At 38.9% G+C, this 25,906-nt stretch overlaps 1 protein-coding gene across 2 annotated transcripts in view; it reads left to right on the top strand.

The window, feature by feature from the left end:
• The window catches only part of dpydb (dihydropyrimidine dehydrogenase b), a 291,123-nt gene that overhangs the window by 23,534 nt on the left and 241,683 nt on the right, over positions 1-25,906 (top strand). For both annotated transcript variants that reach the window (XM_056474106.1, XM_056474114.1), the window contains exon 3: positions 11,965-12,047. In XM_056474106.1, coding sequence (XP_056330081.1) covers positions 11,965-12,047 — 83 coding nt within the window. The remainder of the gene's footprint in view (positions 1-11,964; positions 12,048-25,906) is intronic.

Here is a 25,906-nt window from a genome sequence, read left to right on the forward strand (position 1 = left end):
AATACCGATATCAATTTTTATCACCCAGCCCTAATGCATGTTATTTTATTTTATTTTGTAAAAGTCTATTTTAATAGGTCAAAATGCTCCCATACATGCCATTTGAATTATGCTGGAGACTTTACTAGTTTTTCTGCTCCTCATCATTGATGACCGATTAACCAATCCGCTTTTGTGTGTGCGAAGCCACTTCCGGGTCCAAGCACCATATCAAACTGTATGGGGAGATAGAACAAATTGTGATAATAAATGTTTACAAAGTGCTGTAATACTTTAAAAAATCACGATCGCAATATATACTGTTGAAGTCAGAATTATTAGCCCCCCTTTGAATTTTTTTCTTTTTTAAATATTTCCCAAATGATGTTTAACAGAGCAAGGAAATTTTCATAGTATGTCTGATAATAATTTTTCTTCTGTAGAAAGTCTTATTTGTTTTATTTCGGCTAGAATAAAAGCAGTTTTAATTTTTTTTTAAAACCATTTTGAGGGTCAGTAATATTAGCCCTTTTAAGCTATATATTTTTTTTGCATAGTCTACAAAACAAACCATTGTAATACAATAACTTGCCTAATTACCCTAACCTGCCTAGTTAACCTAGTTAACCTAGTTAAGCCTTTAAATGTCACTTTAAGCGGTATAGAAGTGTCTTGAAAAATATCTAGTCAAATATTATTTACTGTCATCATGGCAAAGATAAAATAAATTAGTTATTAGAAATTAGTTATTAAAACTATTATGTTTATAAATGTGTTGAAAAAAACTGCTCTTCGTTAATCAGAAATTGGGGAAAAAATAAACAGGGGGGCTAAATAAGGGGGGCTAATAATTCTAACTATGTATGTATTCCCCCCAATTTCCAATTTTATGATCCAATACAACACTAAGAAACTTAACCATTGGAATAGTATAACAAAAAAATGGGTTTTTAAAACCTTGTCTTTTCCAAATCGTGGTAAATCTTAAAACCGGTTATCGTGCAAATATTGGTGAATTAATGCCGGGCAGCATGAATGATGCAGAATTCATGAAGTGTTTGCTGTGAACAAATAATCAAACTCAGTTGAAAAAAAAATTTAAGTGAAGCAGAAAGTTTGAATGAGGTGAAAAACATCATGTGACTCGAGTCTTCATGTTTGGTGTGAAACCAGCGTAAGTATCTGCCTTTTAGTTTTAAATTTAGTATATTAAGTGATCTTTGAAATTCACATGGATTATGATGAAAGATGAGGTCATAAAATTACATTATGATAGTTTGATTATAAAAAAAAAAGAGTAAAATAAAAAGAAAACCAATAAAAAAGAAAAGCAATCAGTCTACAAGCTTTCATTGACAATCTAGTCTGTGAAGGTGTCATGTAGAATCTTTTGCATTTAATGAAGAATAACAAATGGGCTGTCGAGATGTTCTCTCATTCTCCTAGAAGCTGTAGTCCTCGTATCCTCTTCTGTGAGCAAACTTTGTCCCAGTTTACCGACAGTAATGAGTACTCTGTGATGTAGTTTATGGTGTGGTGATTCAATGATTATGTTGGCGATGGCTGTGATCATATTACTCTGATGAGCAGTAATAGGGCCGAAGATTATAATTCTATAATTAGTTCCAGCCGCCTAGTTTGTCCAATTATTGCGGAGATTCAAATTTTGACTCCTTCTGCCCTTTTGCTTACAATTTGTCAGTGAGTAATTCTTTAGCTCTTGTCAGAAAACTGCCGAAAAAGCCTAAAGGAGACATTATGAAAATGCATCATAAGCAAACCCCCCGACCCCACCACCCCTCCAAATTCCCCAAGTGGATTAAATATTCCAAATTTCCCCTCAATTATTATCATATCCTGTGAGTCCTGCTAGTCAAGGCTCATAAGCATATTCAAATGTTCATTTTAAATGCTTTTTCGCCATGTGGCGACTGTGTTGATGAAATACCAAATCTTGTTTCCAGAGCTTGCATATTAATTAGCTGTTAAATTATACTAGCAATTCCCAGCACTAAGCATTTTGTCTAATTAATAATAATAAAGCCCCCAAGATGTTGGATTAGACTAATCCTTTGCAGGGGAAAATGCTGCACATATTTTGAAGAGAAAATGTCAATGGTTATCCCAGTCCCAACAATGCCTCAGCGTAATTGGAAATGTAATTATGTTTCATTTTACCACACAGATGAGTTTTAATACCACACAGAGGCTCCCAGATTAGCCTACTGTGACACGGGGTGACCAAGGTCAAGTATTTTTGCATTTGAAATGACAACACAAAATAACACATGGGGCCTCTGTTTGCTGGAAGAAAAGTTGCTGAGAGCAGATATTTATTGTATGTATTCACTGCTGGTTGAACATTAAGAGTTTAAAAGATTTCTAAACCAAGTTTTTTTTAAGGTCACCAAAGCTGTATGAGGAAAAAACCAGAATTGTAAAATAATATTGCAATTGCAGCAAATTATTGGTTCTAAGTTTTTATATAAAAATCTACTGGATGTCAATGCAGAATTTTTAGCCTAATTAAGTTCACACAGAATGTGTTTTTTCCAGCATTCTACCTTCGCCAACACTTTCCATTCATTTTTAATAGGTGACGTCAAGCATTGCCGAACTGAGTTGTGCATCGTCATTGGCATTTCTCGCTGCAAAAGTTGGGAATTTCTCAGCTGTTTTAAAAGCCAACAGAAGCGTCAGCAGATCAGATCGAGTTATTCAAATACCCCAGCTCAGACAGTTGTGGTCTAATTTCATTGGTTGACGCTATTATGGCAATCGCATCATCACTAATTTTCAGACACGCTGACAAGCTGACAATTGTTTTATTTACCATTATAGCAGAGGAGGCCTCCACCGTGTTTTCTGGTTTTCTCCACAGTCCAAAGACATACAGTATAGGTGAATTGAATAAGCTAAATTGGCCGTAGTGTATGTGTGTGAATGCAAGAGATACACTTGCACACAGTATGTTGGCGATTCATTCCGCTGTGGTGACCCCTAATTACTAAAGGGACTAATCCGAAAAGAAAATTAATGAATGAATGAATAGCAGAGGAGGTATCATTGTGGCTTTGTCCATAATATTCTGAGTTATATGATGTATCTTCAAGCGTTTATCATAACATATTTGTTCAAAATAATGGACCCATTAGGAAATTGCATTCATAATATCACATCATTCGGACTTTGCGCTGCGATGCGCTTTTTAAAACCCATTCTTGAGCAACGTAACTTGCTTTTTTTGAAGCAAAGATTCATGCGATGTGAATGAGCCCTAATCCAGTCTCATGAGTAGGCCCATATGAAATCTGCATGCGCAGAAATCCACAGATTTCCTCAGATTTTTGTGCCAATCATTGAGTTCATATACATGTATTTACTTGCATAAATTTATATTTATTCAGTTGTTAAATTAATTTCGGTAATATTATTCACTAATGCAGGGGTATGGAACCTATGGCTCTGGAGCCACATGTAGGTTTTTGACCAAAAATATGTGGCTCTCCAGCTGTCTTTCTTCAATAATATTTCAGATTTTTTAAAAATAGAACTGTTACTAGAAATCAGTTTCCTATTGAAAATACAATTACAATTTCCTTTATATTGTATTTTCTATAGCAAAATGAATAAGAACTCGGTTTACAATAAAAGGACGTTTCGACCAATGCGCAAATGTGGGGCTGTGGTTTAACTTGAATCGCGACAACAATAAAGGGGAGGTTATATTTCTTACATTTCTATGGAACATTTCTACAGTTATTTACATTTCTATTGTAACCTCACGCACGTAAATTCAAACATTCATGATTGGCGATGACAAAAAGAAAAAAAATCTGTAAATTGTCCTTTCTTTATACATTATGATGCGTAATATTTGTTTATTTTGGAGTTGTGCATGGACATAAATAATGGTTTTGTGTATAAGTAAAGTAAAGGTTTTGTTATATACACACACCCCATATGGCTCTTTAAAAACCGCATTTGATAAAAAAAAAGTGAAATGCCTCTTTGCTGAAGAAAGGTTCCTGACCCCTGCACCAATATGAAAATGTTTACAATTTACAAAACAGTTTAAGTAAAATTTTATTTCTTTTAGTAGATATATTATTTGAAATAAATTTTGTTAACCAAATAAGTGGATCCTATTGGATTTGCATTGTAAACATTTATTCATTTATTTTCAGCTTAGTCCCTTTATTAATCAGGGGTCGCCACAGTGGAATGAACCGCCAATTTATCCAGCACATGTTTTACGCACCGGATGCCTTTCCAGCTGCAACCCAACACTGGGAAACACCCATACACTCTCATTCACACACATATACTATGGCCAATTTAGCTTATTCTATTCACCTATAGCGCATGTATTTGGACTGTGGGGGAAACTGGAGCACCTGGAGGAAACCCAAACAAATTCCACACTGAAATGCCAACTGGCCCAGCCGGGGCTCAAACCAGCGACCTTCTTGTTGTGAGGCAATTGTGCTACCCACTGTGCCACCGTGACGCCCATTATTATTATTATAATACCATATTTTTATAGTACAACATCAGTATCAAATCTACTTTAAGAATTGATCCACCCACCAATCCCCGTATCTGACATTCAACTGTATTATGGGCTGTTAACATGTGCTGTGCTCATTTTCGATCGATTGTGGAGAAAACAAAAACATAAAAAAAAAAAAACACCTCTGACTCCCGGCAAAATCCACACTTTTCATCACCACTCAGATATTTTGCCATCAAGTCAAATTACATAGTCAGATGTTCAAGGTTGTCATTTAAGATTCTGTGAAATCTTAGTGAGCAGCATCAATAATACCAGCAAATCCTTCTCATGGCAATCACGGCATCATATTGAGGCATCATTTTAAAAATTCAAGATGCGCATTGTAAAACAGACTCCATTCTGTATGTTGGCAGAGGTTTGCGCAACACAGGGTTGCCAGCTGCAGGAAAAAAAAATCGAATCCAGTGGAGGTTCATAAAAGAACTATAGCAGAATATCAGATGGCTCGCTGCTTCGCTTTCTTTTTCACCGCCCATCTGTGTGTTAATAAAATTTAGTATCTCCGTCTCATACTATAAATTAACTCGGTGTGTGAAATCGAGTTAGCCTCAATCTCAATCATGTTGCAATTTTATTTTCTTGGCGCCTCCGCCACATATACATACATGCGGGGGAATTTTCTGGCTGCTCATCCCATTGAATTTCATTAAATAGCTTAAGTCAGTTGTCACAATGGCTTGTGTGAAACTGTATTAGCTTATGGAATAAAGAAAAGCGCTTAAGCAGCTTGAACTTTGGCTCCTGGAAGGGAGGGGTTGAGGGAATCCTCTTTAATGCCTCTCTGATAATGTCAGCCATGTCATGTTACAGTGTTAAATGGCACCAATTAATCCTTTCCGTTTTAAAGTAGAAAGTCGTAAATCTTTAAAAGCAGGATCATCTCTGAACAGTAAGCTCAGTGGTGTAATCCTACGCTGTGGTCATATTTAAATCTACAGCCTACATTATATTCCTCAAGATTTAATTGTTTGATCTTTGTAGGTTAAGAATTTTTTTTGTTTAAATATAATTTTGATTTGTATTTATAATTTAAAATGGCCATGGTATCTTAATAATGATCTAAATGCTCTACACTTGGTTGGAGGTTGAGGAAATTCCCCGCAAAATCTGTAAAGCGTGACCGGAAAAGCACTATATAAGTTATTATTATTATTATTATTATTATTATTATTATTATTATTATTATTATTATTGTTATTATGTAATAATCTCACACTCCCTCACTCTATAAATATATATAAGTGTAAATTGCATAGATATTGATTTTACGGTTGGGGCTGCACGGTGTCACAGTGGGTCGTGCTGTCGCCTCACAGCAAGAAGGTCGCTGGTTCAAGCCTCGGCTGGGTCAGTTTGCATTTCTGTGTGGAGTTTGCATGTTTTCTCTGAGTGCTCTGGTTTCCCCCGCAGACATGTGCTATACAGTAGGTGAATTGGGTAGGCTAAAATGTCCGTAGTGTATGTGTGTGAATGAGTGTGCATGATTGATTGTTTCCCAGTCATGGGTTGGAGATCCAGAGGGGCATCTCTGCGTAAAACATATGCTGGATAAGTTGCCGATTCATTCCACAGTGGCGACCCTAGATTAATAAAGGGACTAAGCTGAAAAGAAAATAAATGAATGAATAAATGATTTTAAGTTTTAAATTCATTGTAATTAACTATAATAAACAATTTAAAATCAGGGGTGTTACGGTGGCACAGCACGATCGCCTCATAGCAAGAAGGTTGCTGGTTCGAGCCTCGGCTGGGCCAGTTGGCATTTCTGTGTGGAGTTTGCATGTTCTCCCTGTGTTCGTGTGGGTTTCCTCCTCGTGCTTCGTTTTCCCCCACAGACCAAAGACATGCGCTATAGGTGAATTGAATAAGCTAAATTGCCCATACTGGATGAGTGTGTGTGTGTGTGTGTGAAAGAGTGAATGGGTGTTTCCCAGTGTTAGGTTGCAGCTGGAAGGACATCCACTGCGTAAAACATGTTCCGCTGTGGCGACCCCTGAATAATAAAGGGACTAAGCTGAAAAAAAATGAATGAATGTATATAATCACAATACTGTAATATATCTCATTGTATATGTGTAATAATACTGATGCTTACAATAGAGGTGAGGATTCAATTACAGAGTCTTAATTAATAAGAGTACTGTAGTAAGGCAGGCAAGGGTCAATCACAGGAGCAGAATAATCAAGGGCAATCCAAAAGAGTCATCAAAAACAGGCAAAAGATCAAACACGGCACACAAAAACAAGGCAAGGAAAAATGCTTTGTAAAGGTTACAGGTAACAACAACACTCAGAAAATATTGTGAGTAAAGCTGCGGTCACACTGGACTTTTCTCCCCATAGACTTCCATTCATACGCACGCGAATGCGTCAGATCGGAAACGCAAGCTTGTGCAACAAGTTTCGCAGATCACTGCGTTGGAAAGTTTAAGCTTAGTGAACTCTGACTGGTGAAATTGCATCACATGATTGTGTGAGACCAATCGAAGATCAAAACATGACCTCTCTGGAGAGAAATTTAAAACATGGACCAATCGCTCGCATTTTATAATGTCTAATCATCTTGTTTAACCTTCCTGACGTGTTCGGGTCAAATCTGACCTATTTACAACTTAAATCACTCATAAATATTGTGTTTTACATCTGATTGCCTCAAGACCTTAAGTTATCCTCCACACTATGCATTTGAACATATAAAAGTAATGATCATCTCTTTCATTGAAATTTGAGTGTTTTAATCAACCTTGTTACATCGGTGGTGTTCCTGGTCAAAAGCCACAGCCATAGGAAATGAATGGGTATCCAGGCTATATTCATTCATCAGACAGAAAACATCCCCACACACACTACCCCAACTCACTCACTTACTCACTCACTCACAACTGTACACATCTCTTTTGCGTGCTGATGTGCTGATCCTCCAGCTGATCTCACAAGGAAACTTAACCATCCTACGTTTAGTGGCTAATTCATATGTTTTCAGTTGTACAAAAGTGTACGATTTTTAAAAGGAGGCGTGGCACCCAACCCCACCCCTAGACCCAATCGTCATTGGGGATAAGCAAATTGTACAAAACTCTATGAATGAGATCATACAAATTTATATGGGTTAGCCACTAAACCAATAAGTTATCAATTGCCATGAAAGTCTTGGATCCTCCAACGTGAATCAACAATAAAACAGTATATCATATCATGTTATGTGAATCCATCTACTTTATGTGTCTTTTTCTTTTCTTTTCTTTCTTTCTTTCTTTCTTTCTTTCTTTCTTTCTTTCTTTCTTTCTTTCTTTCTTTCTTTCTTTCTTTCTTTCTGCCAATCTCCGATCAGCCAATCTCTGAGTCTAGCAGGAACACTTTTAGCTTAGCAACAATTATTTTATTATATTAGACCGTTATTATCTCGCTCAAAAATGATCAAAGTATAACTAGTATAACTATGCTCACTGTATATCCTCAGTCACTATTCCCTATATTAGTACATTTTGAAGGACTGAAAATTCGATCACTCAGAACACCCCGTGAGACCCTGTGATAGTTGTTTTAGTTAGCTGTCTATTAGTAATGAAACAAAGTATTTTGATTTCTGTCATCTATTGTTCATTTTGTAATATATTTTCAGCGTCTATTTTTATTTTCATTGCAGTTATTTTATGTCTAATTCAGTAAATTCATTTTAAACACGACTTTGAGACATTGTTCACAGCTAAAGAATATTGAAAAAAAAATTGGTGGAAAAAAATGATTTTTGTGCCAATATAAGAGCAGTTAAAACAGACCAATCAATTTTGACCAGGAACACTAAAGTAAGTGGCAGGATGTTAACACAACAGGAGGGTTAATCTTGCCCCTTTTCGAAGCACCGTACAACAGAATTTCACAAGCTTAAATTCTAGTGTGACTGTGGCATAAGTGAGGGGTATTTATAGTCCTGGAAATCAGTGATGACAAGTTTCAGCTGTGTAACTGTGTGTGTGTGTGTGTGTGTGTGTGTGTGTGTGTGTGTGTGTGTGTGTGTGCGTGTGTGCGTGTGTGCGTGTGTGTGTGTGTGTGTGTGCGCATACGTGCGTGCGTGTGAATGTTTAATCAGGGAAAACCGGAACAGGTGTGTGAGGTGCATGACAGTATTTGTAGTCCATTTGGTGGCAGAGTTGTACAGTAGTTCTCTAGCGATCCACAGTAGCTAGATCGCTGGTAGTTACAGTATGAGAGACTTTTTGGTATTATAATGAATAGTTTTAACTTCCACAAACGCTTCTGTACTTACGGTATATAAATATATATATATATATATATATATATATATATATATATATATATATATATATATATATATATATATATATATATATATATATATATATATATATATTTACTTATAATTGTATATGTTTATTTATCTATTTATTTATTGTTTGGTAGCAAAATGTGGTTACATCTTTTTTTTTACATTAGTTAATGCATTTGCTAACATACAATCAGCAATAGATTTGTTACACTTTTTAAATATTATTTTTTACATTAGTTATGTTATATGTTAGTTCAGGTCCCATCCACGCGCAGTTTTTAATATTATTAATGTTTTATTAAATGTCAATAAGAAATTAACTAATAAAAACTTAGGTTTTTCAAAACTGCCTTTAGAAATATTGTTGTTGTTGATGTTGAAATGTACGGACCAAAATGGAAAGAAAAACAACCTCAAAATCCTAAATCTTACATTTGACAGGTGCACAAGTAAGCTGTGTTTTGACTATACAGTATTGTTCAAAATAATTGCAGTACAATGTGACTAACCAGAATAATCCAGGTTTTTTGTATATTTTTAATTGATACATAGCAAACAAGTTATCAGTAGGTGCAGTCGATTCTCAGAAACAAACAAGACCCAGCTTTCATTATATGCACGCTCTTAAGGCTGTGCAACTGGGCAATTAGTTGAAAGGGGTGTGTTCTAAAAAATAGCAGTGTGGCATTTAATCAGTGAGGTCATCAATTTTGTGAAAAACAGGAGTGAATCAGGTGGCCCTGTTTAAGGATAAAGCCAGCATTTGTTGAACATGCATTTGAAAGCCTGATGCAAATGGGTTGTCAAGACATTGTTTAGAAGAACAGTGTACTTTGATTAAAATGTTTATTGGACAGGGGAAAACCTATAAAGAAATGCAAACATTTATAGGCTGTTCAGCTAAAATGATCTCCAATGCCTTACAATGGAGGGTAAAACCAGAGAGACGTAGAAGAAAACGGAAGACAACCATTAAAGAATGATTTGATTGAAGAATGGTAAAGGTTCAGCCAATGATCACCTCCAGGATGATCAAAGACAGTCTGGAGTTACCTGTAAATTCTGTAACAGTTAGTGTATGTAATCCCCCGCAAAGTCTCTATCTTAAAAAAAGGCATGTGCAGAAGAGGCCAAAGAATTTCCAAAGAACACATCAACTGGCCTAAAGAGAAATGGAGGAACATTTTGTGGACTGATTAGAGTGAAATTGTTCTTTTTGGGTCCAATGGCCACAAACAGTTTGTGAGACGACACCCAAAATCCGAATTCAAGCCACAGTACACAATGAAGACAGTGAAGCATGGTTGTGCAAGCATCATGATATGAGCATGTTTCTCCTACTACGATGTTGGGCCTATTTATCGTATTATAGGGATCATGGATCAATGAGCCTATGTCATGGATCAATGTCAAAATACTTGAAGAGGTCATGTGTTTGAAATGGTTGTTTCAACAATGACCCGTTTCCACTGAGTGGTACAGTACGGTGCGGTTTGGTACACTTTTATGGCCGCTTCCACTGTCAAAAGGCAGTGATTACCGTACTACTTTTTTGGCACCCTTTCGAAAGGGTATCAAAACACGAAAAAGGGTACCAAAAGGCGGAGCTAGACGCGCAGCTGAAAGCTATTGGTTTACAGAGATACGCCATTCACTCACGCAACAAGCCAGAATGAAAACAAAGAAAACGCCATGTTTTAAATACACAGCCGAGAGAGAAGCATAATAATATATACATATAATAATGAGCCATGGTTGACCCGGGCTCAAACAAACCTTGTCGTCGTCTTGATGAACTGCCACAAAGCCAAAAAGAAGAGCAGATTTTACCCTGTTGATGATAACGTGTGCTTGATTATTGACATGCTTTGGAAACCTGATCCTGTCAGACACTGACAAACGCAAGAGTGACAAAAAAGGAGCACATTATTTTTTCAGCAACTGTGAACAAACTTCCATGTTTAACTATTATCTTCACCTTTTGGACCATTATGAACTCAGAATGATGGAATTAGTTTCTAACAAGAGGTTACACGTGCTGCTGAAAATTAAAGACACATTTAATCATGCGAGGTTTGCACTGACTGTGGGCTATATTTCGTGTTGTTTTGAACCTAAATAAGGACTAAATGTATGCTTGTGTAGTTTTTATGTAATTGGTAACATATCGGAGACTGTAAGGGGCTGTATGTGTTCTTATATGTTCCATTTATTTATTTATTTTATATAATTACTGACGTTACAGTAAGCTATTTCGCACTGTCATTTGATCTGCAGTTATAATCAACTTATGTTCAAAGAAAAGTAATAAACATTTAATACAGAAGTATTTATGTGTGTAAAGCATCTGTTTTGTGAGAAGAGCTTCTCATATGATATGTGAGCGAACCGTACAGCTTTACTGTAGACATATTCTCGAGTGAAAATGACGTTGACTGAAACTTTCTGTCGTACACCATGCCCACCAAAAGAGTACCATTGGTACCCTTTCAGCAGTGGAAATGCAAACCTGATAAAGGTGACCCGTACCGAACCGTACTGCACCGTACTTTACCAGTCAGTGAAAACGAGCCACAAGACAAACACCTAGTGACACGAGCAAAGTCTTGGTTCCAAACCAACAAAATTAATGTTATGGAATGGCCAGCCCATTCCACGAATCTTAATCCAATTGAGAACTTGTGGGATGATATCAAAAATGCTATTTCTGAAGCAAAACCAAGAAATGTGAAGGAATATCGTTAAAGAATCATGGAGTGGAAAAACAGATGAAAGGTGCCACAAGTTAGTTGACTCCACGCCACACAAATGTGAAGCAGTTATAAAAAAAAAAAAAAACTGTGGTCATACTACAAAATATTAGTTTAGTGATTCACAGGATTGCTAAATCCTAGAAACAAAAATGTTTGTACAAAATTGTTTTGAGTTTGTACAGTCTACTAAAAACCTGGATTATTCTGGTTAACATGTTGTACTGCTGTTATTTTGTATGATACTGTATGTTGCCTTCCCTTAGTAACATTGTAAATAATGGTTGTTGTTTTTTTAGGATTTATATATATTTTTAAGTTGATTAAATGTTCAGCTTTGATTCAACCATGTTTCTGTTTTGCTCTAACAGTCCTGTGTGAATTTGGAGAACAACTTTGATGACATCAAGCACACGACTCTGAGTGAGCGCGGGGCACTTCGGGAGGCGCTGAGGTAAGCACCATCTCCATGGCAACAGTTTGGGGTGGGCAGCTGTGTGTGTGTGTGTGTACGCATGTGCTTTTCCAGGTAAGGATGAGCCGCGGCATAAGTCACTCTTCATTATTGAGGGAATAGAAGGGTGTAGCAGCAGCACTCGCCTCTGCTTTTCTCAGGGATTAATTTGTTGGAAGGAAGCCTCCCTCTGGGCTTTGCCTTGACTCTTCAACCCTGCAGGAGATGCTAAGGCTCAGTGCACAGTGAAAAATGTAAATGTTTAATTTGTTAGTTGAAAATGCTTTTGGGGATCCCAAGACAACATTGGAATACTTGATGGTGAGGACCGCTGGTGTAACTTTCGGTCTTAAAAAACAATGCAGATGAGACAGATCCAAGCCTTGTAAATACGCATAAATAAGAGGGCATATCATGAAAATCTGAATTGTTCTATGTTTAAGGGTTATAATCAGTATAGTATCAATATAGTCTTCAGTGCATTTACTAACACAAACTCTCTTGAATAGTAGCACCGAAATAAGTTAATATTGCAAATACTACATGCTTACAGGGCTGTTTATATCGAAGTTGATATTAAGCTGTTTGTAACATCTAATTTTTTTTGATGTGGGTCATTAGCCCACGTAGCACACCCTCGTGTTGTCCCAGTACTGAAGTTTTAAAAACGTCCATTTCCCGCTAACATTTGAGCACGCTCATAAACAGCACTGATTAGCCATAGTATTCACCAGTGATCAACAGAAATGACTGTGATTGGACGTGAAGGTCATCAGTTCACCGCTCTTCACCGAGTGCAAACACAGGTACACGGACATTGGAGCATTTTAAAGCTGTGAAAATCAGTCGATTCATTAGCGGATCGCTCGTCTGTGTTTGTGCTCTGTAAACATCGGTGAAGTGCGGTGAACTGATGACCTTCATGGCCAATCACAGTCATTTCTGTTGAGCATGCGAACACAATGGCAAATCAGCGGTGTTTATAAACGCCATCAACAGTGCTTAAATGTTAACGGGGAATGGACTTTTTTAAATTTCTGTACTGAAATTTTGTATCGTGACAAGTATAATATAGTGAAAGAATCAGTTCATTAATTTGAGTTTGATAATTGGCATCTAAAATGATTATTTGGGAAAGAAAACTAGTGCCATTTCCCTTAACTTAGCTGAAAATGAGGTCCAATATCCCTTTTTATTTTCACTATTCATTCAGAACGCACATTTGAGTCTCTCGGAAGGCGGTGTGAAAGTATAAATTTGTGTCACTTTCTCTTCGCTGATAAGATATACAGCCAGGTACTTATCATTCCTGTGTGACTCAGGCGATACTTCCGGGTTTCTTCCCATCGCAGCCTCGATTTTGCTGTTTAAAATGGCGGCATCGTGAAATCAGTCTATACCAACTGACCCAGCCGGGGCTCAAACCAGTGACCTTCTTGCTGTGAGAGGACATCGCTATCCACTGAGCCAGCGTGCTGCCCGCAAATACGTAATATTAAAACTAACATAATAATATTACAATTGTAGCAAATATTATCTGTTTTTTATATAATACCAATGCAGATGGCATGGAAATAATTTGAAGTCTCCTGGCTGACCAAACTAAGTGTGAAATCTGAAGCAATTAAAAAAAAAAGTATAATCTTGTGCCATTATCCTGATTTTGCATTAAAATCAGTGATCACAGAATCACAAAAAAATAACTGTTAAATACATCTGTCTGTTTTGCTGTTTGTTATTGGTCATGGAAATTCAGCTTTTTACTCAGTGAATATCTGGGAATACGACATTTGTCTTAAGCAAGGCTCACACTGTGGGATTTTTATTTTAATCCTAAATGATTGTAGCATGTCAGACTGCACAAACATGATTCTCATGTCATACAATCTCAGTTTTCATGATGTCAGGCTGAACGACAATGAAGATGTGGCAATCACAGGTACATGCAAGAAAACTCATAAGCTTTTACTCTGACATCAACCAATCTGTGCAACATAGGCTCATTCTGAAAATGTAGCTCTATATACATTTCTGGAGATTGAGAAATATGTAGCCAGAAGTACGTATTGCTGCATTTGATCTTTAAAACGAACGCTACAGGGCGGTATGATGCCGTTCCTTTTTGCGCTTACCAGCTAACCGCTTACCTCCATATGGATGGCTTCCCCGCTGTTATCTGTTTGTCCATTGGCTCGCAGTGTACGTTGGGGGACTTGAGACACAGAGAGGAGTTGACCACAAAGACAGGGTTTGAGTCCGGCAAAGAACGTTCCAGAAAACAGGTAAGACAAAACAAAAGGGCAAAGAATAAAGTAAATAATTCAATTCAATTCATGTTTATTTATATAACGCTTTTTACAATGTAGATTGTGTCAAAGCATCTTAACATAGTTCAAGTAAAGTCTAGATTTTATAGTTAAAGTTTAGTACAGTTCAGTTTAGTTACATAACAGGGTGAGAATGTGATAAAATCTGAAAACGTGGTAAAAATCAGGGGGCTTTTATTTTTCTAGATAGCTTTTCAAAACACTGAGTTTAGGGAAGTGGGTGGACGCCTGTCAATCTGTGCTTTTTACAACACTATCGGTTGGTATTAGGGAAGGGGGTGGGTTGGTTGTGTGGATCAGTCAGTTGGTCAGTCGGTCAGTCAAGCAGTCGAAAGTGGCCTCTGGTGGGTTTACGCGAGAAGAGCAGGTGCAAATTGCACTCGCAAGAGAGAAAATTGAGAAATTCAGCATGGTGGATTTAGCGAAAACAAAAACTGCAAAAGAACATACTGTTACGGAAGCAGATGGACAAACGGAGTGAGTTGGTAAGTATAAATGTTTATTTAAACAGCGGAGCAACTAAAGGATGATAAGGGGCATGTGAATAGAGTCCGGGATGATTATCAGTCCTTATCCTCAGCAGGATGGATGAACAGCAAGGAGGAAGACCGAATGCACACACCAGATGACTTGCGGGGAGACAGACTGAAGACACACACACTCACACTCTTAGACAGGACGCTGGGAACACTGGACAGACTGGAAACAAACAGAGTACAGGTAAATATTCAGTGGCAAGATAAAGGTAGCAAATACTGAGAGAGTATCAGCTCAGAGTCCGCTTCGTATGAACGAGACCGGACAATGAGTGAAGTGAAGGTGTGTGTTTATATAGTGTGCCAAGGTGATAGGGTGCAGCTGTGCTTGATTAAAACGCAGGTGATGATGGGCGCTGTGTGGAATTGGTGGAAGAGCCTGGCCAATCCGTGACATTACCCCCCTCTCCAGGGCCCGCTCCTGAGGGCCTAACCCTCCGACGCCGTGGTGGTCTACCTCGTCCACGAGGTGCCGGGAACTCGGGGTGATTGGAATGGAACTCTTCCATAAGTGCGGGGTCTAAAATGTCAGATCTGGGGACCCACGATCTTTCCTCTGGTCCATATTCCTCCCAATCCACGAGGTATTCAAGCTGACCACCACGACGTCGGGACCGTAGAATATCCTTGACGGTATAAATGGAACCTTCTTCCAGCATCATTGGGGGAGGAGGTTCCTCTTCGTGGCCAGGCTCTGTGGAGGGAATCAAAGGTTCGTGATAGGGTTTGAGAAGAGAAACGTGAAATGTGGGATGGATCCTGTACTGAGGTGGTAATTGTAGTTTGTAGGTGACGGGGTTGACCTGTTCCAGGATGTTAAAGGGACCAACAAATCTGGGACTAAGTTTTCGGGAGGGCAGTCGCAAGCGGATGTCTCTGGTGGAGAGCCAAACTTTCTGTCCCGGAGCATAGATAGGACCTGGAATCCTCCTCCTGTCGGACACCTCCTTGGCTCTGCGAACTGCCCTCTGGAGATGGTGATGAGCATCGTCCCAGACCCTCTCACTCTCCCGGAACCAGTAATCCACTGCGGGGACATCAGAAGGTTCGCCATCCCAGGGAAAGAGTGGAGGTTGGAATCCCAGGATGCACTGGAATGGCGTAAGTCCGGTGGTAGGTTGCCGCAGGGAATTCTGGGCGTATTCCGCCCAGCCCAGAAACTGGCTCCAGGAGTTCTGATGACCGTGACAGAAGGTCCTGAGGAACCGCCCCACTTCTTGAATCTTCCTCTCTGTCTGGCCGTTGGTCTGTGGGTGATAGCCAGACGAGAGGCTGACGGTCACACCTAGGAGTCTGAAGAAGGCTTTCCATAGTCTGGAGATGAACTGGGGTCCTCGGTCCGAGACTATATCTTCAGGTAACCCAAAGCATCGGAAGACATGGTTGAATAGGTTTTCGGCGGTTTCTAGGGCTGTGGGCAGACCCTTCAAGGGAATCAGACGGCAGAATTTGGAAAATCGATCGACAATGACTAAAATGCAGGTATTACCTTCAGATGATGGGAGGTCTGTCATGAAGTCAACTCCTAGGTGTGACCAGGGGCGGTTCGGGATGGGCAAGGGAAGGAGTTTGCCTGCAGGTAGATGTCGAGGACTCTTTGACTTGGCACATTCTCTACAGCCTTGCACGTACCGTCTCACATCCCTTGCCATATCCGGCCACCAAAAGCGTTGGGATAGCAGCGAGAGGGTATTGTTGGCCCCGGGATGCCCAGTGCCCAGAGATGTATGAGTGGAATGGATGAGAACTACCCGTTGATTTTCTGGGATAAACTGCCGATTAGGGGGGCAGCCCGGCAGAGGTATGGTGTCAGGAGTGGTGACGGCTGGAGGAGCAGACCATTTGATGGGACAGATAACAATGTGATCTGGGAGAATCTTGGTCGGGGTTTCAATGGTGATTTGAGGATCATAAATTCTGGATAGTGCATCTGCTCGAACATTTTTAGATCCTGGTCGATAGGCTATGGAAAAATGGAATCTGGAGAAGAACAGTGACCAGCGGGCCTGGCGAGGACAGAGTCGTTTAGCATCTTTGAGGTATTGCAAATTCTTATGATCTGTGATTACCTGGAAGGGGTGTTTGGCACCCTCCAGCCAATGTCGCCACTCTTCCAGGGCGAGCTTGATGGCGAGAAGTTCTCGATTCCCGATGTCGTAATTCCTCTCCGCCGGGCTAAGCTTCCGAGAGAAATAGGCACATGGATGGAGTAACTTGGAAGTACCACGGAACTGAGAGAGGATGGCTCCCACTCCAGTGGTGGAGGCATCTACTTCTACCACAAACGGTAGGTCTGGATCAGGGTGAGTCAGGAGTGGAGCTTGTGTAAAGGCTTCCTTAAGGTTTTGGAAGGCTGCGGCGGCCTCGGGAGGCCAGGATAGTTTTTTGGGTTTGTTCTTGAGAAGGTTGGTGAGTGGAGCGGTGACGATACTGTAATTGTGAATAAAACGTCGATAGAAATTTGCAAATCCTAGAAATCTTTGAAGTTCCTTGATGGTTGTGGGTTCTGGCCAGGAGACAACAGAAGTGACCTTCCCCTCGTCCATACGAACCCCTTGATCATCAATGATATATCCCAAGAACTGAACAGAGGATAGATGGAATGAGCATTTTTCAGCCTTGAGATATAGGTGGTGTTGCCTGAGGGTTCGTAGGACCTCCGCAACGTGTTGGCGATGTTCGGCCTCACTCCGGGAGTAAATCAAGATATCATCTATGTAGACAATGACGAAGTAATGGAGGAACTCCCGGAGGACTTCATGGATGAAGTTCTGGAATACGGAGGGGGCGTTGACCAGACCATAGGGCATGACTAAATATTCGTAGTGGCCAGTAGGGGTCACAAAAGCCGTTTTCCACTCGTCCCCCTCACGTATTCTTACCAGATTATACGCGCTGCGGAGGTCCAACTTAGTGAAGATCTTGGCGGATCGAAGTTGCTCTAGGGCTGCAGGGACGAGAGGAAGGGGATATCGGAATTTGACTGTACCTTTATTGAGAGTTCTGTAGTCGATGCACGGCCGCAGCCCTCCATCCTTCTTTGCAACGAAGAAGAAGCTGGATGCTGCGGGTGACGTGGAAGAACGGATATACCCCTGACTCAGAGCCTCCTGAATATACTCCTCCATGGCCTTAGTCTCCGGAAGTGACAACAGGTAGATTCTACCTCTAGGAATTGGAGCATCAGGAACTAGGTCTATGGCACAGTCCCATGGCCGATGTGGAGGTAGCTGGGAAGCTCTCTTGGGGCAAAACACGTCCTTGTAAGCGGTGTAGACTTCAGGAATCTGAACGGATCGTTTCTCGATGGGGCTTTCGACTGACGTGACGCAAACAGATAGGGGTTTACGATTCTGTAATGGTAGATCAGGAAAACAGGTTGGTGTACAGCCTTCACCCCATTTCTTTATTTCTCCTGTACCCCAAGAGATGATGGGATCATGCTTCACCAGCCACGGGCGCCCTAGTATGATATCCATGGTGGCGCCCTCCAGAACCAGGAATTGAATCTCCTCTTGATGTAACAGCCCAATGTGGAGACTGACGGATTCACATTTACAATGAACACGGGCCTGTGATTGGATATGGTTGGTTATGGGTTGAATCTGGTAGATTTGCATTGAGGCTTCGGTGCGGAGCTGGAGTTGGCGACAGAGGGCATACGAGATGAAATTTCCAGCTGACCCGGAGTCGATAAGGGCAGTGGCTGAAACAGAGAAAGATTGGGTAGATAACTGAACTTTGGTAGTGAGAGGATGCATCTTTTCAATGTTCGAACTGAACACACTCACCGAGGAGCTTATGGGACGGAGTGGACAGTTCAGTCTGACATGTCCTCCTGCACCACAGTATATACACAGACCCCGGGTCAGCCTCCTCTGTCGCTCGGCGGCCGTGAGTCGACCAGATTCAATGATCAGGGGTTCTGGTTCTGGAGGGATTACTGGCGCAGAGGGGCGGAGGAGTGCTTGAGGTACTGGATCTGGGTTATACTGGTAGATCTTCAAACGATCCGAACATCGAAGAGAAAGTTGGATAAATTTCTCCAAACCCATCGTATCATCTAGGGCTGCTAGCTGTAGACGAAGTTTTGGTTCCAAGCCGAGCCGGTAAGTGGTGAGAAGAGATCGCTCATTCCATCCACTAGCAGCAGCCAGAGTGCGGAACCGAAGGGCATAGTCCTGTGTGGACATAGTTCCTTGTTTGAGATGGTATAGTTGTTCTCCAGCTGCTACCTCTTCATCAGAGTGACCAAAAACCTCCTTGAAATATTCCGTGAAAGCTTGAATGGAATGAGTTACCGGTCCAGCTTGTTGCCAAATGGTCTCAGCCCACCGGAGAGCAGATCCAGAGAGAAGCGATATGATAAAAGCGATTTTGGATCGATCTGTGGGGTATAAAGCAGGTTGCATGGTGAATACAAGAGAGCATTGTAATAAAAATCCGTTGCACTCCTCCGCCCCGCCAGAGTAGGGCGCTGGTCGGGCCATGGGACTGGATGAGTTGGTGGGTGACGAAGAAGTGCTCGGTGCTGGTGGTGCATCGGGAAGTGGTGCAGATGATAGCAAAACCCTCTTCAAGGAGTCCACCAGTTCTTGAATTGGATCGAGAGTGCTCATGCTGTTTAGCTGTATTTGGTCCGGTCTTCTGTTACGGAAGCAGATGGACAAACGGAGTTGGTAAGTATAAATGTTTATTTAAACAGCGGAGCAACTAAAGGATGATAAGGGGCATGTGAATAGAGTCCGGGATGATTATCAGTCCTTATCCTCAGCAGGATGGATGAACAGCAAGGAGGAAGACCGAATGCACACACCAGATGACTTGCGGGGAGACAGACTGAAGACACACACACTCACACTCTTAGACAGGACGCTGGGAACACTGGACAGACTGGAAACAAACAGAGTACAGGTAAATATTCAGTGGCAAGATAAAGGTAGCAAATACTGAGAGAGTATCAGCTCAGAGTCCGCTTCGTATGAACGAGACCGGACAATGAGTGAAGTGAAGGTGTCTGTTTATATAGTGTGCCAAGGTGATAGGGTGCAGCTGTGCTTGATTAAAACTCAGGTGATGATGGGCGCTGTGTGGAATTGGTGGAAGAGCCTGGCCAATCCGTGACACATACCTCCTGGGATGTATTTGGCACTCTCCAATAATGTATATAGGGCTACATTTACAGAATGAGCCTAGATTGAATTTGTGGCACTTTTACTATTCCATGTATTTAAAATGAGCTGACAAGTCACAATCCTTCAGATTTATTTATTTTTTTTGGGTTAAATTGTTAAGTTAATTGTTTTATGTTCAATCCACTTAAACGGGACCAATTATGCAAAAATCACTTGTAAAAATATATATATATTTTTTTTAAAGTCTATTGTGCAATGCTTAATATATTGTAGTTTCAAAATACAATATACCGTATTATCATTTCAATGTAGAAAAATACAACATGGGTGTCTTAAGGAGCAAAAAATTTAACATTTGGGCTCTTATATGCTGTTGTGTCATCACTCATATTGCAAGTCATATCTCTCCGGCCCCTCATTTGGGATTCTTTTCATGAACTGACCCCAATGACAAACTAATTGAATAACCCTGACATATTGTAATCTCATATACAATCATATAAATTGTTAATGGTTGTAGGCCTAATTTACTATTTATTAAGAAATGAAAAAAAAATCCTGCATAATAATAATAATAATAATAATAATAATAATAATAATAATAATAATAATAATAATAATAATAATAGTAGTAGGGTCACGGTGGCGCAGAGGGTAGCACGATCGCTGCACAGCAATCGGGTCGCCCGTGTCATATACAGTAATGATACATTTTTTAATAAATACACAAAATTAAAACCATTAACAAATGCTATTTAAATATTTGTTTTCACAAGCTTTGGAGACATAACATAGCCTAAATTCCGCTTTTAAATAATAGGTCACCTATAACTTTCGTCATGAGCCAGGGCTGTGTTCAGCATGGCATAAATGTTTTCCAAGTGCATTGCGAAGGGAACGCAATTGTCGATATGAAGATTGCTAAAACTGAATTGGAAAAAAATACTTAAGCAAATTACACTTAAGAGAGATGACTAAATTTTTTTGTAATCATTTTGTAATCAATGTAATCATTTTGTAATCAAGTTTAGTTGTTAGAACATTCTAAAAGAATAGGGCATAAAAGGGATAACAGGGAATAGAACACAACCAGGAACTATGCTTCTACAGCTCCAGAGGTGCAGTTGTAAGTGTACAAGTTTGCGATGCCTTTCAGAAATGCCATATCAACATACAATGTTTGTAAAGACAGAACTTGCGACCTTAGTTAGCTAACGATGGTTTTTGGAAACGCACTCCTGTGCGGTATTTTGACTTGAAATGTCACAGACAGATTCTGGGGACACCAGAAATTGATTTGATATCTTATGAAAAGGAGCACCATTCGTCCCTTTTAAATAGAGTGATTTTATATAAATGATACTGTTTGCTATTAGGCCTGCTGCCCATTCGCATACTTTTTATGCTCCATTAAAACAGGTTGCAAGTAGTTCAAGTACTGTTTAGGCACAGAGCCTGTTTTTTTTACACTAGAGACCTATTTATCATTATAAAGAGTGAGCGGTTCATCCATTGTTTTAAACTAGACGCCTTTTGGCTTCGTTCTGGCTCAACTGCAATGATTAAGTTGTATACAGTGTAGATTTTGGGCACTGGGTTTCATTCTGTGTAAATTAATTACTGTGTAATTTGATCTCCTCCTACTGTAAATTAGATTCTGTGATGGTATAGTTTGTAATAATTCTCAATGGCTCACTCCCAACAAACATTTTGTGTATTACCGCATGGCTGATTTATTAAAGGGAATCTATTAAGGAAAGGGTAAATTATGTAACCGAGATATTACTTCAGTTTCTGCATAGAGTCTGGGTCTGAGTGATTTAAGAGCTATTTGTAATATATTTAGTATGATTTTGATGACTATGTAACATAGATTTATTTAGTAGCTATTTAAATAATTGTTTTGCCATACTACTTTAGATTCAAACAGAAAGTTGGGATGGCAGCATGGGACTTTTGTCATTGACATATATTTGTTTCAACATGTGTACAGTCGAAGTCTGAATTATTAGCTCCCCTGTATATTTTTCACCAAATTCTCATTTCTACTGATTTATTTTTATCTTTGCCATGATGACAGTACATAATAATTTACTAGATATTTTTAAGATGACATTTAAACACTTAACTAGGTTAATTAGGTTAACTAGGCAGATTAGGGTAATTAGGCAAGTTATTGTATAAAAGTGGTTTGTTCTGTAGACAATCGTAAAAAATTTATAGCTTAAAGGGGCTAATAATTTTGACCTTAAAGTAGTTTAAAAAAAATTTTTTAACTGTTTTTATTCTAGCTGAAATAAAACAAATAAGACTTTCTTCAGAAGAAAAAAATATTATCAGACACACAGTGAAAATTTTCTTTGCTCTATTAAACATAATTTGGGAAATATTTAAAAAATAAAAATAAAAGAAAGGGGGGCTAATAATTCTGACTTCAACTGTATCAGTATATGGATATTGATGTGTATAAATATTGATGTATGTTGTTAAAAAGGTTCCCAGTTTTAACTTCCTAAAATAAAAAAAGAAGATTAAGAGTTTTATTGTGGTGAGGTTTTAACTTTTTATTTTTAGTTTGAATAAGGGATATTTTATTGTTACTAAAATAATTTCAATTTCAATTTTTTTTTTTTTTTTTTAGTTAAGCAAAAATGATGACATTAAAATCATATACTATTCTTCTACTACTACTACTACTACTACTACTACTAGTAGTAGTAATAATAATAATAATGATTATTATAACTATTATTACAGCGTCATGTTGGCGCAGTGGGTTGCATGATTGCCTCACAGCAAGAAGTTCGCTGGTTCTAGCCTCTGTTGGGACAGTTGGCATTTCTGTGTGGAGTTTAAATGTTCTCCCCGTGTTCGCGTGGGTTTCCTCTGGGTGGACGTGTTTTAGGTGAATTGGATAAGCTAAATTGTCCGTAGTGTATGTGTGTGAATGGGAGTGTATGGATGTTTCCCAGTGATGGGTTGCAGCTGGAAGGGCATCCGCTGTGTAAAACATATGCTGGATAAGTTGGTGGTTCATTCAACTGTGCCAACTTATTATTATTATTATTATTATTATTATTATTATTATTAGTAGTAGTAGTAGTAGTAGTAGTAGTAGTAGTAGTATCGACAAAAATAAACACAATGACTAAAAATCTAAGCTAATTAGATAAAATTATTCTGACTTAGGGGCAGCATGACGGTGCAGTGGGTAGCGTTTTTACCTCACTGCAAGAAGGTCGCTGGTTCGAGCCTCGGCTGGGTCAGTTGGCATTTCTGTGTGGAGTTTGCATGTTCTCCCCATGTAGGCGTGGGTTTCCTCCAGGTGCTCCGGTTTCCCCCACATTTCCAAAGACCTGCAGTATAGGTCAATTGGGTACACTAAAATTGTCCGTAGTGTATGTGTGTGAATGGGAGTGTATGGATGTTTCAAAATTCCCAGGGTTGCTGCTGGAAGGGCATCCGCTGCGTAAAACATATGCTGGATACATTATCGGTTCATTCCGCTTTGGCGACCCCAGATTAATAAAGACACTAAGCCGAAAAGAAAATGAATGAATGAATAAATGATTCTGATTTAAACTACTTAAAAAAAAAAAAAAAAAAAATATATATATATATATATATATATATATATATATATATATATATATATATATATATATATATATATATATATATATATATATATATATATATAAATAGTAATAAAAAAATAGTTTTGAATTTACACTTTTATTTACTTTTTACTTAAAACACATTGATTAAAGTTTTACTGTGATTAAGTTTTTAACAATCAATGTTGTTGTATTACAGTTAAGTTATTTAAAGTTATTATTTTTAAGTTAAACAAAAAAATTGACATCAAACTTGACAAAGTCCAAGGACGTGCTATAAGGGTATTGAATAGACTAAACTGGCCGTAGTGTATGACTGTGTGTGAAATATAAGAGTATGGGTGTTTCCTAGTACTGGGTTGCAGCTGGAAAGGCATCTGCTGTGTAAAACATATGCTGGAATAGTTTGCTTTTCATTCCGCTGTGGCCACCCCTGATAAATATGGGACTAAGCTGAAGGAAAATGAATGAATGAATGAATGAACGATCGACTTTAAAATTAAATTAATCAAATCAATTAGATTCAAACATAATAAAAATGTAATAAATAATTACAATTTTGTTTTACACAATGTTAAAATCTAATACAACAGTTTTAAATAAAATAGTTTTGATAGAAAAATGCTTAATTAAACCAGTTCACAACACTTATTGATGTAAACCTAAGTTAATAAATAATACCTTTTTAATATTTACGCTAGTAATACTGTATGTATTAAAGTTAAATAAATGTTAAATAAATTAATAAAAAATGTACAAAAAAAATAGAACTTAGTGTATGTATGTATGGTAAAAGTTTAGCTGTAAATATCTCCAATGTCACGGTCGCTCAGTGGTTAGCACTGTCACCTCACAGCAAGAAGATCACTGGTTCGAGTCTCTGCTAGGTTGGTTGGCGTTTCTGTGTGGAGTTTGCATGCTCTCCCCATGTTTGCGTGGGTTTCCTCCGGATGCCCCAGTTTCCCCCACAGTCCAAAGACATGCGGTATAGGAGAATTGAATAAGCTAAATTGGCTGTAGTGTATGAGTGTGAGTGAGTGAATGTGTATGGAGTACTTGGTTGCGGCTGGAAGGGCATCCGCTGTGTAAAACATATGCTGTATAAGTTGGTGGTTCATTCCGCTGTGGCGACTCCTGATGAATAAAGGGACTGAGCCGAATGAATGAATGAATATCTCCAATGTGTCTTTCAGTTAGCCTTAAATAAATGAATAATCATAATTATAAAACAACAGCATTGGCAACACAACAGGTGAAGACAGTCAGGCCGCTTATCCTGTTTCTGTTCGGATCACATCTGATTTGTTCTTCGGACATCTGTCTTCGCAACATAATGATCTATTCAGACGCACGCTGGAATAAACCATATAATGACTACATTTGAATATTATGTCTTAATTCTGCATGACATGGAATATGCATGAGCACAGCATCGCATATGCTGATCAGGAGTACAAAACAAAAGCGAAAAACCAAGAGCTGGGAGAAGAAAGATATTGGAGACATTAATGCGCACTTTTGTCCTGCAGAGGTGGGATTTTAATCCTTCTCTAAACGAGACTCCCCTGCAGTGCCGCTTGGCAGATTTGATGAAAGATTTAGGTTTTATAACGGTTAATAATGCTGGACATGAAAGCGTGTGGTTCTGGTGCTCTTCACAGGAGGCCGCTGTGGCTTATTTGGCCTGTTTGTTGGGAGTTGAGGAAGCCCCAGGTCTGAATCTCTAGTGTCACGAAGCAGACAGGAAGTTCACTCCTCATTAATGACCACAGATTGCTTCACATAGCCAGGCCAAAGTTACTGAAATGCTGGCTTTAATGCCTCAAAACTTTTATCAAAGATGCTGGATGGTATGTATATGGGTCAGAGATGAAAATGAGCATCATAATAAGAAAAGTGTAATACAGCGGTTTTATCATTAAGCGAAAAGTAATGATGTCAGAAGAAAAATTATTTGGTGTAACTGTCATTTATATACCAAAAAAACATTGAATTCTTTTACAGGGACACCAATAACGATTAAGACAATATGCTGTTTAAGAGTCTATCATGTAAACAGCGATTTTTGATTAATTTAATCTGATTAAGGTCTTAATCGAACTAAACAGAAATCTGATTAAGACATGTGGCGAATGCCAATTTTAATCGCATTATTAAAGTGCAGTACAGTCACGTAAACACCGCAGTCAAACTATTACAGTCATGTAGGACTTTGTTTTGGAAAAGTCATTTAAACAAATATCT

The sequence above is a fragment of the Danio aesculapii genome, chromosome 2 (assembly GCF_903798145.1).
Source record: "Danio aesculapii chromosome 2, fDanAes4.1, whole genome shotgun sequence".
In the NCBI taxonomy this organism is placed as follows: Eukaryota; Metazoa; Chordata; class Actinopteri; order Cypriniformes; family Danionidae; genus Danio; species Danio aesculapii.